The sequence below is a fragment of the Ursus arctos genome, unplaced genomic scaffold, assembly GCF_023065955.2.
Source record: "Ursus arctos isolate Adak ecotype North America unplaced genomic scaffold, UrsArc2.0 scaffold_13, whole genome shotgun sequence".
Taxonomy (NCBI): Eukaryota; Metazoa; Chordata; class Mammalia; order Carnivora; family Ursidae; genus Ursus; species Ursus arctos.
The window spans coordinates 42361012-42377275 of record NW_026622797.1 but is presented as its reverse complement, the minus strand read 5'-3'; the positions used below and the strand labels follow the sequence as shown (position 1 = coordinate 42377275).

General features: G+C 34.9%; 1 protein-coding gene across 3 annotated transcripts in view; it reads right to left on the bottom strand.

The window, feature by feature from the left end:
* The window catches only part of CEP85L (centrosomal protein 85 like), a 161300-nt gene that overhangs the window by 61368 nt on the left and 83668 nt on the right, over positions 1-16264 (bottom strand). For all 3 annotated transcript variants that reach the window (XM_048226184.2, XM_026504696.4, XM_044386278.3), the window contains exons 4-5: positions 11115-11236; positions 566-683 (exon numbers count right to left, since the gene is read on the bottom strand). In XM_048226184.2, coding sequence (XP_048082141.1) covers positions 566-683; positions 11115-11236 — 240 coding nt within the window. The remainder of the gene's footprint in view (positions 1-565; positions 684-11114; positions 11237-16264) is intronic.

Here is a 16264-nt window from a genome sequence, read left to right as displayed (position 1 = left end):
CTGCTCACCATAAGTGTAACTGCCATCTGTCATCATACAACACTATTACAATACCATTGACTACATCCCCTATCCTGTACCTTTTATCTCCCAAGACTTAATCACTCCATAACAGGAAGTACCTCCCACTCCCCTTCACCCATTCTGCCCATTCCCCCAGGTAACCATCAGTTTGTTCTCTGTATTCAAGTCTGTTTCTGCTTTTTTAATCATTGTATTTTAAATAATTTATAAAATATAAAGGGAAAAAAAGCAAGGTGCTGGATAATGTATATATTTTGATACTTTTTGTGAAGGTACGGGAATAAAATACATTTATATCTGCTAGTGATATACATCAATTCTGGAAGGATACACTAGGAACTGTTAACAGTAACTCCTTATGTGTGTGGGAAGGGGATATGAACTGGACATTTGGAAAACAGTTCTTGGACATCTTTTACTATGTACCTAAATATGAACCATATGAATGGATTAATTAAAAAGTATCCTCATCTTACAAGCTAATTATATAATTAACACATGCTTTATTAATAAAACAACTACAAAATTCTCTATATCTTACCTGCAAACCAGCCACATAAGAATCTTCGCAGTTTACATAATGCCCTAACATGGCATGTTGTGCCCGTAATTCATTATCCCTTATCCTCTCATGTAGGTGGGTAATCTGTTGCTTCTGCCTGCAAAACATAAATTGAGGTGACATTATAAAGAATATGCTTTTCTAAGAGACTGTTAAAAGCAGAATTTTAAGTATTCTAATAATTTGATGTAAGAGTTAAGAGTATTATCGACCTTAACATTCATAACAGGGAATTTTTAAAAACCACAGTACCATGAGTTATGTAGACCACAGAAAAAGTTTATTTATAGTGTAGAGTACTTCTGGCATTTTATAAAATATAATCTTTAGTACTCTTCTTAGATGATAACAAAGTCATGCTTTGCTTGCTTTCTTCTTGTTACTTAATATAATAAATGTTATGTTCTCAGTTTGGAATGCTTTTATCTTAAAATCCATTATTTTCATTCATACAAATTCTGCTTAACGCTTAAATACCCACTGACATTTCTGAGAATCTCATGGTCAGGGATGAATGGTATTTTCATAAATATCATCTAGCCCAACTGCTATTCTATGCCTGCATCTCCTCAACAACATCCTAGGTTACACAGTCTACACATAACCATCATCAACGATGGAGAACTCACCTGGTGACAGATTTAGATCTTTGGATAGTTCAGACATTTCACTTTAACATAACTTCATGCTAGAAACAGACACCATGGAGTTCAAATCTTTCCTCAGCAGCTCTTTGCTTACTTTAATCAAGTTATTTAACTTCTGTGTTTATGTATCCTTTATACAGTTGACACTTGAACAATGTGGGGGTTAGAGGCACTGAACCCTGACCCTCTGCCTTGCCACACAGTTGAAAATCTACATATAATATTTGACTCCCCAAATTTAACCACTAATAACCAACTGTTGACTGGAAGCTATAATAGCTAACACTATTAAGAAAATCATAAGAAACAGAAAATACATTTATAGTACTGCATTTGTTGGGAAAAAATCCATGTATAAGTGGACCCATGTCATTCAAACCTATGTTGTTCAGGGCCAACTGTATTTGAAAACTGTTATGTACCAGGCATCAGGTTAAGAGCTTTATATGTATTATTGCTAATCTTCAAAACTTTAATAACAAGTCTCATAATAAGGTTATGAGGAAGAAAGAGCTTTTAAGAAAAAGTATGTGGGTAAACAAATAGCTTGGTATTTTCCAAAATACTTACGAAGTAACTTTTGGAGCAAGTTAGGTTATATGTTTCAGACTATATCAGAGAGCTTATTCTACTCAGAGCCATTTCATTTTTTAGATACACTATCCTTTAAGAAAATTCACATAGAAAACACCAAATAGTTAATAGATAATTTAGGAAAGATTAGTCATGACACTTTTCAAAGAATTTAAAGCTTTGCAAAGAAAACTAAACTTCCTCTTCTGTCCAAGACAGAGTAACAGAAACCAGTTGTGCCCTTCTGCCTGACACCATTATGAAACAGAACAAAATACGGGAAGCAATGACTCTCAAAAACACTGGACATCAGTTCATTAGAAACAGAGACTTCCGGGAGACAGGCAACAAATGAGGTGAGCTCTATGACCGCCAGAGCCTACTGCTTCAGGCCCCACCCAACACAGGTAAAGAGCCCTCTCTGAGCTGAAAAGACAAAGCTGGGAGACTGGAAAAACCAAGCCAACTAGAGTTCACAGTGCAAAGTCACCCTGACTATTCAGCTGAGTACTAATGAATAAACACATGAGGAACTACTTGAAGCACACATGTGAGGGGGTGGTGGTCAACCAAAAAGATGAGAAGCAACAGTGCCTGAGGCTTACTTACATGAAGCCTAGAACTGTGCCTGTTTTCAAATGCCACAGTGGAAAACCTCCCAATTCACAGGGCACCATTTAGCAGCAATTTTCAACAAAGGGCAATTGTGACTGCAGAACAAAGTTCAGGGATACAAAAATATGTGACATCCAAAAAAAGTTAAAATTCATAATGTCTGGTACTTGATCAAACATTACCAGGCATGCAAAGCAGGAAAATATAACCTAAGAAAAACCAGTCAACTGAAAGTGAACAAGAACTGACACAGATGACAGAATTAATAGACAAAGACTCTAAATTGGTTATTATAACTGTTTTCATATGTTCAAAAAAACTAGATCGATTATGTTAAGTAAAGACATAGAAAACAAAAATATTATCCTGAATGGGATTAAAAGCAGATTAGAATTTACAGGAGAAGATTAGTGAATTCGAAGACACAGCAAATAAAAACTATTCAAAAAGAAATAGAGAAAAAAAGACAAACGAAAAAAACTCAAGCACATTAGTGAGCTGTGGGATTTCTTTAAGAGACCAAACATACATGTAATTAGAATCCCTAAAGTCGGGGGAGGGACAGGAAAAATATTTTGTAGAAAACTGGCCAATATGTTTCGTAACTTGATGAGAACTATATATACCCACAGACCTAAGAAGACCAGAGAACCCCAAACACAAGTAGTAGCATGAAGAAAACTAATCCCAGAAACATCTTCAAATGGCTTAACATTGGTGATAAAGAGAAAATCCTAAAAGTAGTCAGAGAACAAAAGATAAATTCATTCAGAGAGAAAAAGGTAAACAAAATAGCAGATGTCTCATCTGAAATAATGAAGACAGTAAAGTACTTCAAAGTATTACATTAAAGTATTAAAATTTAAAAGCTATCAATCTAGAGAATTTTTTTACTCAATGTAAATTTAAAGCAAAATAACAACTATCAACTTAGACTCCTTCACCTATTGAAAATATCAAAGACAGAGGTGAAACAGGCTTTTTTGAAAACTTAAAAGCTGAAAGAATCTATCACAGCAGACTTCGACTACAAGAAATGATAAAGGAACACCTCCAGGCAAAAGGAAAATACCAAATGAAAACCTGGATCTACACAAAAGAAAGAAGAGCACCAAAAATCATAACTACACGGGCAAATACATTACCGTTCTTATTATTTAAATCTCTTTAGAAGATAATAGACTGTGTAAAGCAAACCAACAAAGCCACAACGTACTGTGGGTTTATATATAATCTTTGTAGAAGTAAAATGTATGACAAAATAGCTCACAGACTGGGAGAGGAAAAGTGGAAGTATATTTTTGTAAGTTTCTTATGTTGTACATGAAACAGTATAATAATATAGTACTGCTTAAGGGTAGACTACAGCACTTTAAAGATGTATATTATAAGCTCTACAGCAACCACTATAATAACTCAATAAAGAGTATATAGCTAATAAGCCAACAAAGGACATAAAGGGAGTTATTCAAAAAAATACTCAACTAATTCAAAAGAAAAAAAGGGGGGAACAAAACAGATGGGACAATTAGAAAACAAACAGCAAGGTGGGAGATTTAAACTCGACCACATCAATAATCACAAAATGTAAATGCTCTAAATAATCCCAATTAAAAAGCAGATACTGTCAGAATGGATAAAAAGAAAGATTCAACTATGCTACCTACAAAAAATAAACAAACAACCACTTTAAATATAATGACACAGTTCTTCAAATCTTATTCCTAAAACCATTTGGATCTAGAAAATATAATTTCTGATTATTTTCTTTTTTTAAGTAAAGTATAATTGACATATAACATCATATTAGTTTCAGGTGTATAATAATATACAATCATTGTTATAACATACTGATGTGTATATATTGTGAAATGATCACCTCAATAAGCCTAGTTAAAATCATCTTATTATATTTCTTGAACATTATTGGTTTATGCAAGTTTTCCATTTCTTTTTGAGTCAATTTTGCTATTCCTTTAAAAATACTCACCTTCTTTTATGTGTTCAGATTTATTAATGTGTGTTTATAACAATAATTTAAAACCTCTTTCTATAATTATATCAGTTTTTATTCCTAATATTTTGAGTCTTTCTCTTTTTTCCTGATTAGAACTAGAGATTTATCCATTTGATTATACCCTTAGTTTTATTATTTCCTTTGTTCTCTTTTATGTTTACTATTCCTTTACTGGCCTTCTTAAGTTAAACTTTTAAATCACTGTCTTTCCTCCTTTCCTTTCCTCCTCTTCCCTACTTTTCTTGATAAAAGAAGAAATGGTGATAGAGTCGAACATACTATATTTGCAGTTCTAGTAGAAACAAAAAGAAATACAATATTAGAAGAGATAAAGACCAAGAATTTTCCAAAACTGATGAAAAACATCAAACTGGAATCAAGAAGTACTTCAGTCCCCAAGAATACTAAATATGATGAAAACCACACATAGGCCCATTATAGTAAAACCGCTGAGAACAAATGTAAAAAAACAACTAAATTCAAAAAATAATAGAGTGCATTCAATTTGGCAGCAATAAGACTTGTGGATGACTTCTTAAGAGAAACCAGAGACAACGGAATAATATCTTCAGAGTGCAGAAAGAAAATAATGGCCAATCAGGAATTATCTATCAGCCAAAAATATCTTTTACAAACAAAGGTAATAGCCACAGTAGACAAGAGACGGAAACAACCTAAATGTCCATCTACTGATAAATGGATAAAGAAAAAAGTCATATATACCTACAATGGACTATTACTCAATTTAAAAAAAACAGAAGAAAATTCTGTCATAGGTTACAACATGGATGAACCTTGAAGACATTACACTAGCTGCAATAAGCAGTCATAAACGGACAAATACTGCATGATTCCACTTCTATGAGGATCTGATGGAGTTTAGGACATTCCACCCCCAAATATGGCACGTTGGCATATTGAGTGTTTTAAGCCACAGGAGTTTAAGAAAATAGCAAAAGCAGAAAGGTCACTCTGACATCCTCCTCACCCTTGCCCTTCTTCCACAAACAGGTCACAAAAATCTCAAGTGGGGGGTGCATCCCTAAACCCAGAGGAAAGGTACATTCCCTATCTCTGAAGACTAAAGGACACAAAGAAGAATCCTACCAAGCAAGCCTTGCTAAATTTCCCCCAGTTTACTATATAATTATTCCTTAACCTAGCATATTCCTCCATGACTGTCCATTCTTCAACAAGCCTAGCATAAAATACTCAGGTCTGTTACTACGGGTTTTCACTTCCTCATAAAGGCTCCTGAGTCACATTAAACTTGTATTAAATAAATCTGTATGCTCTTCTACTGTTAATCTGTCTTTGTCAGTTTAATTTCCAGATCCGACAAAAGAACCCTAAAGGGCTGAGGCCAAAGAAAACTTTCTCCTCCCCTACAATACAAAAAAAAAAAAAAAAAAAAAGTGGTCAAACTTACAGAAGCACAAAGTAGAATGATGGTTTCCATGGGCTAGTACTACAAACAACGGATAAAACACAGTTTTGAAGAATCTGTCTCCTCATCATTAGCTTCCAAAATCAGCTTTCACCCATTTTGGGACCATATAAAATATGGCCCTGGGCTTTAATTTTGAAATGTACTGCTAAATATACTTTGTCAGTATTTTTTAATTTGATGGAAAGAGGATGACTGTATTAATTTTCCTTGGACAAGTCAGAATTTTCAATTTCTCCAAAGGTGGGCCTGCCAAACAAAGCTAAGTGTATTAGCTTGAAAATACTCCCAAGGTATATTAAAAGGATTCTTATGCATTTATCTACAAATCTTAAGATTCTATAAATAATATAGAATCAATAATAAAGAATAAGAAAGAAACAGCCTTTGTTCTTGGTTCCTGGGAAGGAGACTCTAAATCCTTGGGAGTGTTTGTTATTCATGAGTCCCCTGGAAGACACATGCATTTATGCTAATGAGAAGACTCCTGGGGCCCTGGGGCTGTGGGGCCGTAGATAACAGCTTTAGGATGGGGACTGTTAACCAAAAAGCCAAACACAAAACTAGAGTTGTACTTTGAGCCAGTCCAACCTCCAGGGAAAGGAGGAGGCTGGAGACTGAGTTCAATCATGTGGCCAATGATTTGATCAATCATGCCTACACAATGAAACTCCAATAAAAATTCTGGGAACTAGCCAGATTTGTAGCCAGTTGGCTAGAAGTATGCGTGGCCTGGGGATGCCACCTTCAAACTGGCATCTGAAGATAGGCAGTCTTGTTGGGGACTATGTGCCCTTAAAGCTGTGGAGTCTGATGCTAATTTAGGGTTTTTAGTGTTAAAACTGAATTGCTGTACAGTAGATGGGACTAAAACAGAATATACACAATTCTTGGAACAACACAGGTTTGAACTGCATAGATCCGCTTACATGCAGATTTTTCTAATAAATACAGTACAATACTATTAAACGTATTTTTTCTTCCTTATGCTTTTCTTAATAACATTTTCTTTTCTCTAGTTTGCTGTAAGAGTACAATATATAATGCATGCATTGATCGACTATTTATCAGTAAGGCTTCAGGTCAACAGCAGACTATTAGTACTTAAGTTTTGGGAAGTCAACAGTTCTAAATGGATTTTCAACTGGGCAGGGGATCAGGATCCCTAACCCCCATGTTGTTCAACGATCAACTATGGATTTAGAAATTAATTCTAAAATACTATATGCCTAGGTATAAACAACCAAAAAAACTTATATAGAAATGAATTTAAGTGCTCAAATCAGCTGATAAAAATAATTAAAATCTTGCTTCAACACCTGTGATGGAAAATAACTACTTTTGCATCATGGCATCCCTCTCAAAGTAAAAGACATGTACTATAAATTACAATGAACAAAATCTCACATGTTAATTGATCAAATCTATAAAGCTGGAATTTCAATAATTTTTAGTAACTATGGTATGTACATCTCAGTTTTGCTTTTGAGAAATCTGATCGTAAGTCTTAGCTCATAAAGCAGATGAATTAGAAGAACATTATGAATTCAATAAAACAGTATCCATACTATACTAAAGAAATCAGTAGATTTCTTTAAAATCAGTAGATTTTAAAAGCTTTCTAGTACAATTACAATATGATTTTACTTCCACGCGCAATTAAATAAGAAACATATATACCGCAAATTGCGAGTAACAACAAAATGAGAATTCCCCTCTATGGTGCCAGTGTCATTTACTAATAGCATTAACTTATTAGGTCATTGCAGAAGGTATAAGAGTTTCCTCTCTTATCAGTCTCAAGTGCACTGACTTACCCCTAAATTTTATCTGATCAATCCAGTAGCAAAAGCTAAGTAATTACAAAGTGCAAACAATTAGAACTACTAGTACCGGTAACCGCACAGGTTAACGAGCAACCTTAACCTTTTTTCCATTAAAATGAAGCTATTTCTCTTGAGTGAATGGTGGTGAGTACCTATGATGAGTAATGAAATGTACAAGAAACAGTCTCTTATTGGGGCGCCTGGGCGGCTCAGACGGTTAAGCATCTGCCTTTGACTCAGGTCATGATCACAGGGTCTGGGATCAAGCCCTGCATCAGGCTCCCTGTTCAGTGGGGAGCCTGCTTCTCCCTCTGCCTCTGCCATTCCTTCTGCTTGTACTCTCTGGCTCTATCTGTCAAATAAATAAATAAAATCTTAAAAAAAAAAAAAAAAGAAACAGTTTCTTCTGTGAGGGGGCTCAGAGTCTACGATGACAGACAAGCACAGAAATGGAACTATTATTTACAAATCATGTGTGGCTACTATTTGTGGCTACTATTTGCTAATGGCGCCTATGCATCAGGCCGTATTAGGGTTTTTACATACATTCATTCATTTAATCCTCATGTTCTAAAACTAGGTATAAGAAGGGCACTGCATAGATGAATGAGACTGGATAAAGAACTACAAAACTGAGAAACTTGAATTATACTGGATTATTTCCTTAGTATCCTTCTGCAGTATAAAGAGTCAGGAAATATATTTTTTAATATATTATATTGGTAATTATATGTATTTCTAATATTATAGACTGATTTTTTGTGTCCCCCCCCACCAAATTTATGTATTAAATCCTAACGCCCAATATGATGATATAAGGAGGCATTAGATATTAACAAACTGTGGGAGGTGATTAGGTCAGGAGGGTAGAGCCCTCATGAATAGAATTAGTGCCTTTATAAAAGAGGCCCCAAAGTTGCCCCCTTTACCATTTGAGGTTACAGTGAGAAAACAGTCATTTATGAAATAGGGAGAAGGCCCTCACCAGACAATAAATCTGCTGGTGCCTTGATCTTGGATTTCTCAGTCCCCAGACTGGGAGAAATAAATTTCTGTTGTTTATAAGCCACCCAGTCTGTGGTATTTTATTATTAGCACCCCAAATGAACTAAGACACCTATTAACTTATACCAAATGGAATGGTAACTATAATGGTGTTTAAAAAATAATAAAAACTAATTAATTCTAATTGTTTGAGGGAGTGTGCATCCACATTAAGAAAATTTTGAATTTCAGTCTGTTTAAAAAAAGTATTAATTTAAAGTAGGTACAGTGAATCAAATTGTAAGGTATACAAAATATATATCCATTGGGGTCTATATCCATATATAAAATTCACTTGTACTAGAAATATCTAATATTTTTAAATAGCTTTTCCATAAAATCAATCAAAAGTATCTTCTAGAATCTTCATTCATTTATTAAGTATGTAAGTGATGCCAGAGAGGCAGAGCCTCAAGAGGGAGGGCCTCAGGCCCATTGCTTAGAGGGTTCTTGTTTGAGAAAGAATTCAAAGGCAAGACATTTAGGGATAGGGGCAAAGATTTATTAAGTACAGAAATAAGAAAGCTTCTACTCCATGAAGTAGTGGTCTCTCCTCCAAGGTGAACAAGAAGAACCTCTCCCCTTTGCCTCCAGAAGGGCTTGCTTTCTTTCTTTTCTTTCTTTCTTTCTTTCTTTCTTTCTTTCTTTCTTTCTTTTTCTTTCTTTCTTTCTTTCTTTCTCTTTCTTTCTTTCTTTCTTTCTTTCTTTCTTTCTTTCTTTCTTTCTTTCTTTCTTTCAGATTCTATTTATTTATTTGGGAGAGAGAGAGAGACTACTAGCAGGGGGAGCAGGAGAGGGAGAGGGAGAGGGAGAAGCAAGCTCCCGACTGAGCAGGGAGCCTAATGTGGGGCTTGATACCAGGACCCCAGGATCACGACCTGAGCCGAAGGTAGACGCTTAACCAACCCAGGCGCCCCTAACAAAGGATTTTATAATTTTTTTTTTTAATTAGCTAACCATACAGGAAGGAACCTATTACTCTTTAACTTTAGGCTTATCACTCACATTGGGCAGTTAATTTCTCCACTGTCTTAGTTTTGGAATTACCCACATGGAGCATTTTAAGAATGTCCAGCATATGTGGCTCCTACTGCTGGACGGAGTGGGGTCTTGTGGTTTTCCATGAGTTGGATCTTGTGACTCTTTTTGTGGCCTGCTGATTTTTAGGTTAAGGGTCAGCCTAAAATCAAAATGGCTTTACTCTGGTCAACTTATCTCTCAAGTCATTCTTTCCTATCTCATAAATATCAAGCATTAAGCATATACTATGTGGCAGGCTCTGTTCAAGATACTGGGAACACAGCAGAGAATGAAAAGTTCAGATGTCTGTGCTCTAACTTATACTCCAGTAGGTCCTGCTTAATCTTGGTAAATATTTAAGCAAAATCTTTTGAAATTTTGACTATTAAATACATTTAAATGTTCGAATTAGGATTTAAAGGCTAAAATGTCTACTACTTTATCCCAAATAAGCACATAAAAATAAGCAGCATTAAGAAAAAAATGCCTCCTCAAATGATTTCTCCATTACCATGATACACAAGTTTATCCCTAAAGTATAAATTATGTAGAACCAATATACATCAAGGATAATATAATTAGTAATATTAACATTTATTGCTCAAAATAATCAGGAGACTATTAAGTATAAAAATTTTTTTTCAGAGCTTTGGTACTCAAAAACGCAAAATTTTTGGCCTGTCCCCCAAAATTTCTAAAATGTTTATCGGTAAGTCATTTAATTTTAAACATTCATGATAATTTTTGTATCTTCAGATCTAATTAACATACATTAAAGTATTAGCACTTTTTTTTTAAAGATTTTATTTATTTATTTGACAGAGAGAGACAGCCAGCGAAAGAGGAGGGAACACAAGCAGAGGGAGTGGGAGAGGAAGAAGCAGGCTTCCCAGCGGAGCAGGACTCTGCCCTGAGCCAAAGGCAAACGCCTAACAACTGAGTCACCCAGGTGCCCCCAAAATATTAGCACTTTAAAGTAGCTTTCCAATTTAATAGTTTCCAAATGTAAAACACAAAGATACAGCTTGTAGCTTTCGTAATTCATTAGCATTGCAGCTAACTTTTTACATCTATAGAGACAGAAAGGAGTTTCCGAATGAGTTACTCTAATGTAAATGGGAGGGTGGTAAAAAATAGAAAGACGGACCAACAGACCAACCCTCAGCTCTCACAGAGGTTCTTAGAGGGGGTGGGATGAGGGAGGGACAGACATGAGACATCAATCTATTTGTAAGATCCTATTTGTTAAACTCTAAGTAGTGGATACAAAGGTATTTGTTTTCATAATCTACATTTCCGTATGCCTGAAATATTTAGTAATTTAAAAAAAGAGACTTACCGATCAATTACAATCTCTTTCTGCCTTAGCAGTCCTTCTTTTATTTTCAGCACTGATTCCCACTTACTGAAATCCTGATAGCCAGAAGGTGAGTAACTTTGACGAGATGATCCAGTCAAAACCTGCACAAATATATTTATACCATTAGTATACTGACAGCATCAAAAGGGAATATTTCAACGATCCCTAATATTTTCCCAATGATTTTCATTAAAAAAGAAGAACTCTCCCTTTGATTTTTTTTTAAAGGCTATCTGAAATCACACTTGTGAATAAACATAGCTTGAAGAATTTCAAGGAAGTTCCAAAGTAAAAGTACAAGTCTAATGAATTGGTGACAATATTTAACCTAGCTTATTATAGAACATTATAAATAAGATCTTATTCTCATTACCTTCTGGAAACTTTCTGTAAATGAGGGATTAATCACTCACTGCCTAAGGAAGAAGTACAATAAGAAAATGTACCATGGTTAGACTAGACAAACATTATAGGAAAAGTTTCCACAAGGAAATAAAAATAGTACCTGTAGTATGCAGACTTCAAATTGTCATCCATCACATCACATTTACTTACATTAAACTTTCAAAAGCAAAAATATTTTCACAAAATAGTCAACATATTTATATAAAATAAGACTTAAACAGGTATAATCTGGGTGGGTGATTACTGGCCTCCAGTGTAAATTACACAATTTAGAAAAAATCTGCTTAGAATTTAAGAGAAATTTCAAATATTTAAAACAAATCAACACTGATAAAAACTAATATGGCAGATATCCTCAAATTCCTATGACTGAAACAAAATAAAAAAAGAAAACCTTAATATACTAGTAGTCATAGATTGAATTGTGTCTCCTCAAACAGATACGTTGAAGTCCTAACCCCCTAGTACCTCAGGATGTAACTTTCTTTGGGAACAGGGTCTTTATAGTCAAGTTAAGATGAAGCCATTGGGGTGGGCCCTAATCCAATATGGCTGGTGTCCTATGTAAAGGGGAAATTTGAACACAAATACACGCAGAAGACGACTATGTAAAAAGATATAGAAAGAACACCATCTGAAGATGAAAGCAGAGATAGTAGTGATGCATCTAAACACCAAGCAACACAAAAGATTGTCAAGAAACCACCAGAAACTCAGCCTGGAATAGATTTTTCTTCACAGGCCTCAGAAGAAACCAGCTCAGCCAACACCTTGATTTTGGACTTCTAACTTCCAGAACTGTGAGACAATAAATTTCTGTTGTGTAAGCTACCCAAGTTTGTATCCTTTGTTATTGGCAGCTGCAGGAAACTAATACAACTGGTAAATCAAGTAGGAACATGAATTCCTTGGCAAGCTAAATAATCCTACAGAAACACTCCAAAGCAACTTTAGGAAAATTCAAATGTACAGGGATATTTTTATCCTTTTTTTCCAAAGACGCTACTGGCAAGACCTACTTCTGAATATACCACTAATTTCGTGACATCAACTAGTCCTGGATTAACCCCTTAAATTATGATTTTCAAGTAATACGACGATAGGATGTTTCAGGCAGAAAACACACAAAACAAGATGAACAGACTAGGAAGGATAGAAACCAGGAGATACCAGCGTACATAACTTTGTCATATGGGCAGATATTTGGAGTGTAAGTGATATAGTGTTAGAGGGCAGGTTAGTCAGAGATCCTGTGTCTGAATTTCATTCTTTCCTTTGCCTTACAAGCCAGACTGATATTCAGCCATAAGCCCTAGTACAGATATGTTAGTTGCTACAATTCTGAAGTGTTTTAACTGTGGTTGGTAACTAGCTGTTGCCCAAACCCCCTAAAGGTCCTCTCCACTCTTCAACAAATAAAGAGCTCTTGGCATTAAAAGAGGCTCTCAAGATAAATGGCATCCTTTCTGATTGCTTGGTTCCCTACACTACACTAGTCAACTCTTCAAAATTTTCCCATCTCAACACTACCTACCAGCTTATATTTAGTTGGCAGAACTAGGATTCAAAGTTGGGCATTCCAACAAAAGAGCACGTGCTCTTAAATACCACACTGCGTCCACTATGGCCTAAATAAGGTATTCACAAAATTCATATCATCCTAAGAGCTGAAAACATTTTTTTAAAGATTTATTTGAGAGAGAGAAAGCGAGAGACAGAGCACGAGTGGAGGGGGAGGCGCAGAGAGAGAGGGAGAAGCAGACTCCCCAATGAACGGGGAGACCAATGCGGTGCTCCATCCCAGGTCCTCGGGATCATGACCTGAGCCAAAGGTAGATGCTTAACCGACTAAGTCACCCAGGTGCCCCCAAAGAAAACATTTTTGAAAGTAACTGCTCTTAGGAGCTTAGAGAGGATTCAGCACCATAAACAATACTGCTGATATTATGAGAACGTCTCTACTTACTGCAACTCCACGTTACTTAAGGACTATCAATTTAGTGGGTAACTCACTTGATGAAATTTATTTTGTCAAGTTATAGCTCAAATAGGAATTCATTAAAACTAGTAAAAGCTAGGCAAAATAAAAGACCGTATCAACAATTCCAAAACTCAATTTAAGATTTGGAAATTATCAGAAAGATTTGGCAAACCATTTGTGCTAGAATTTATAATACTAAATATTTCATTTATTTGGTGACTAAAAGTGAATATAAACTTTATATATATATACTGAGTTATATATTAACTAATGTCCTGATACCAGTTGACAGATATTTTAAATACTGATTTTTGTATATTGTTACCATACCTAACAAAAAAACTTCTCAGATATCTTAAGGATCTATAGTCTCCTCTTCTCAAGATCTAAAAAAGGTTCTTCCATTTCTGATTATCAGACATTAGGAATGACTGATACCATAATATCTAAAGCTATGTTTTACCTCCTATTATCTTGTGCCTATTTCAATAAGACAAGTACCCACGGCTCAAAAAAGTCAACAATAACAACAACAAAAAGTGCCCAGGCAATAGATGATGATCTTGTGAAGAAAACATTAACTTTTCTACTCTTCATAAGTCATCTGCTAAAGAATTTCCCCAAGGCTGACTACTTAAGAGAAGCCTTTTCTTGTTTTGAAATACTTGTTGGCATCAAGAAAGAGAGTAAAGTGAAAGAAAAAGAGGTTTGCAAGAGAAAAGCAAATAACGATACCACTTGGGTGTACAGCACTGGAATCATTTGCAGAATACACTGCTAAAGTACTTGCCAGATACTTCTATAAATATACATAAAACAGAATGTGAAAACTTATTCTTCTGATTTGTAGCTCCCTTCATCTACACTCTTTAGAAAATAAATCAAAATTGAGCTATGAAACTGAGCAAACAGGAATAAAGAAAATGAGGAAAAGAAACACTTCCCTGTAATTAAGATGAAATAATATTTAAAAAGTACTGAGAGTTAATAAATATTAAAAGTTCCCATCACAAGAAAAGATTTTTTTGTAATTTTGTATGGTGACAGATGGTAACTAGACATAGTGGTCATCATTTCACAGTGTATACAAATACCAAATCATTATGTTATACACCTGAAACTAATACAATGTTAACTGTCAATTATACCTCGATTTTTTAAAAAATGTAATATACAAAGAATTACCAAAACAGCAGCATGATAGTCGTCCTTACTAAACTTCAACCCTGATTGATAAAAAGAGTTTAAAAAGGAGAACAAAATCTGACATACAACCAAACGCTGCAGGTGAACTTAAAAGTAATTTTTAAATTGTTTATAACTGCCTACCACTAAAAATGACAATTATGGAGACATTTTTTTCATCTTCTAAGGCTTTTATAATAAGGCCATATTATTATGTAATAAAGGTATCTTTAAATTATAAAATGCAACCTGAAATAGATATTTAAAAGATTTTTTTGAAAAATTATATTGTAAAGTCTCAAATAGCAAGGCAGCAACCATACCTTTATGACCTTGTATATAATATAAACAATGCTATACCACTAAAGATACACAGAAAAGGAACAATTGTGAAAATTTATTTTTATTGTAACTTACAGCAGTTCAGATTTCAGTCTCGGCGACGCTGAAAGAGAATCTGACACAAATAGCACAGGATTGTTTTGTAGTACATGTAGAAAAAAATCAGTTATCTACCCTGAAACACATTTGTAAGTTCTAAAACAAAGGGTTGAACAATAAGAATGGAATTAAATTATGTTCGAACTGGTTCTTCACATTTCCACATTACAGTCTCTCAGAGGTTATTCTTTTATTTTATTTTATTTTATTTTATTTTATTTTATTTATTTGAGAGAGAGAGAGAGAGAGACACCAGGGGGAGGGGGAGGGGCAGAGACAGAGGGAGAAGCAGATGCCCTGCTTAGCAGGGAGCCTGACTCAAGGCAGGGGCTCGCAGGGCTCCAATCCTAGGATCCTAGGACCCCAGGATCATGACCTGAACCAAAGCTGGACACTTAGCTGACTGAGCCACCCAGGTGCCCCATTTCAGAGGATTATTATTCAAAAAGTGCCAATGTAATGCATCAGTAAACGTTAAAGGCTTCCTCCCCTTTGTTTATACAACAGAAACTGTCCTTCTCCTAATTACGTATTTGATAAGCTGAAGATAACTTAGAAAATCTTATTAGTATCAATTATCTATTAGTTTCCAAGCACTGTACCCAAAAGCAGCTGGGGTGAGGCTTTTCCCCCTGACAATGACACAAGAGGAACCTTGAGTATACATAAACGCATACTTCACAGTTCTGGAGAGCACTATCTTAGCTTTGGAACATTAACATTAGTGCAAAAAGAAAGGTAGGCAAGTGAAATTGCCTTAAAACCTTCACACTGAAAGTTATTGAAAAATCGGGTCCAAGATAAAAATTAATGTGTTGTCTTATTGTGGATTAGGAGTTAATGCGGCTTGCAGACTATGCTCTTGCACAACACTGGCTAACACGAATAAAACAGAAGCAGGAATGGCAATGTCATTCTTGGATGTCATAAAATTCTAGCCAAAAAAGGATTAAATTTTTAAAAATCCTTATATAAATTAAATAAAAATTTAAAAATGAGAAAGTTTATATTGGTAAAAAGCAACATTCACCAAGAAGATAAAGTAGTCACAATAAGCCTCATAATGAAGAAAGACTATTAAAAATAAATGGAGAGGTGTGCCTAGCTGGCTCAATTG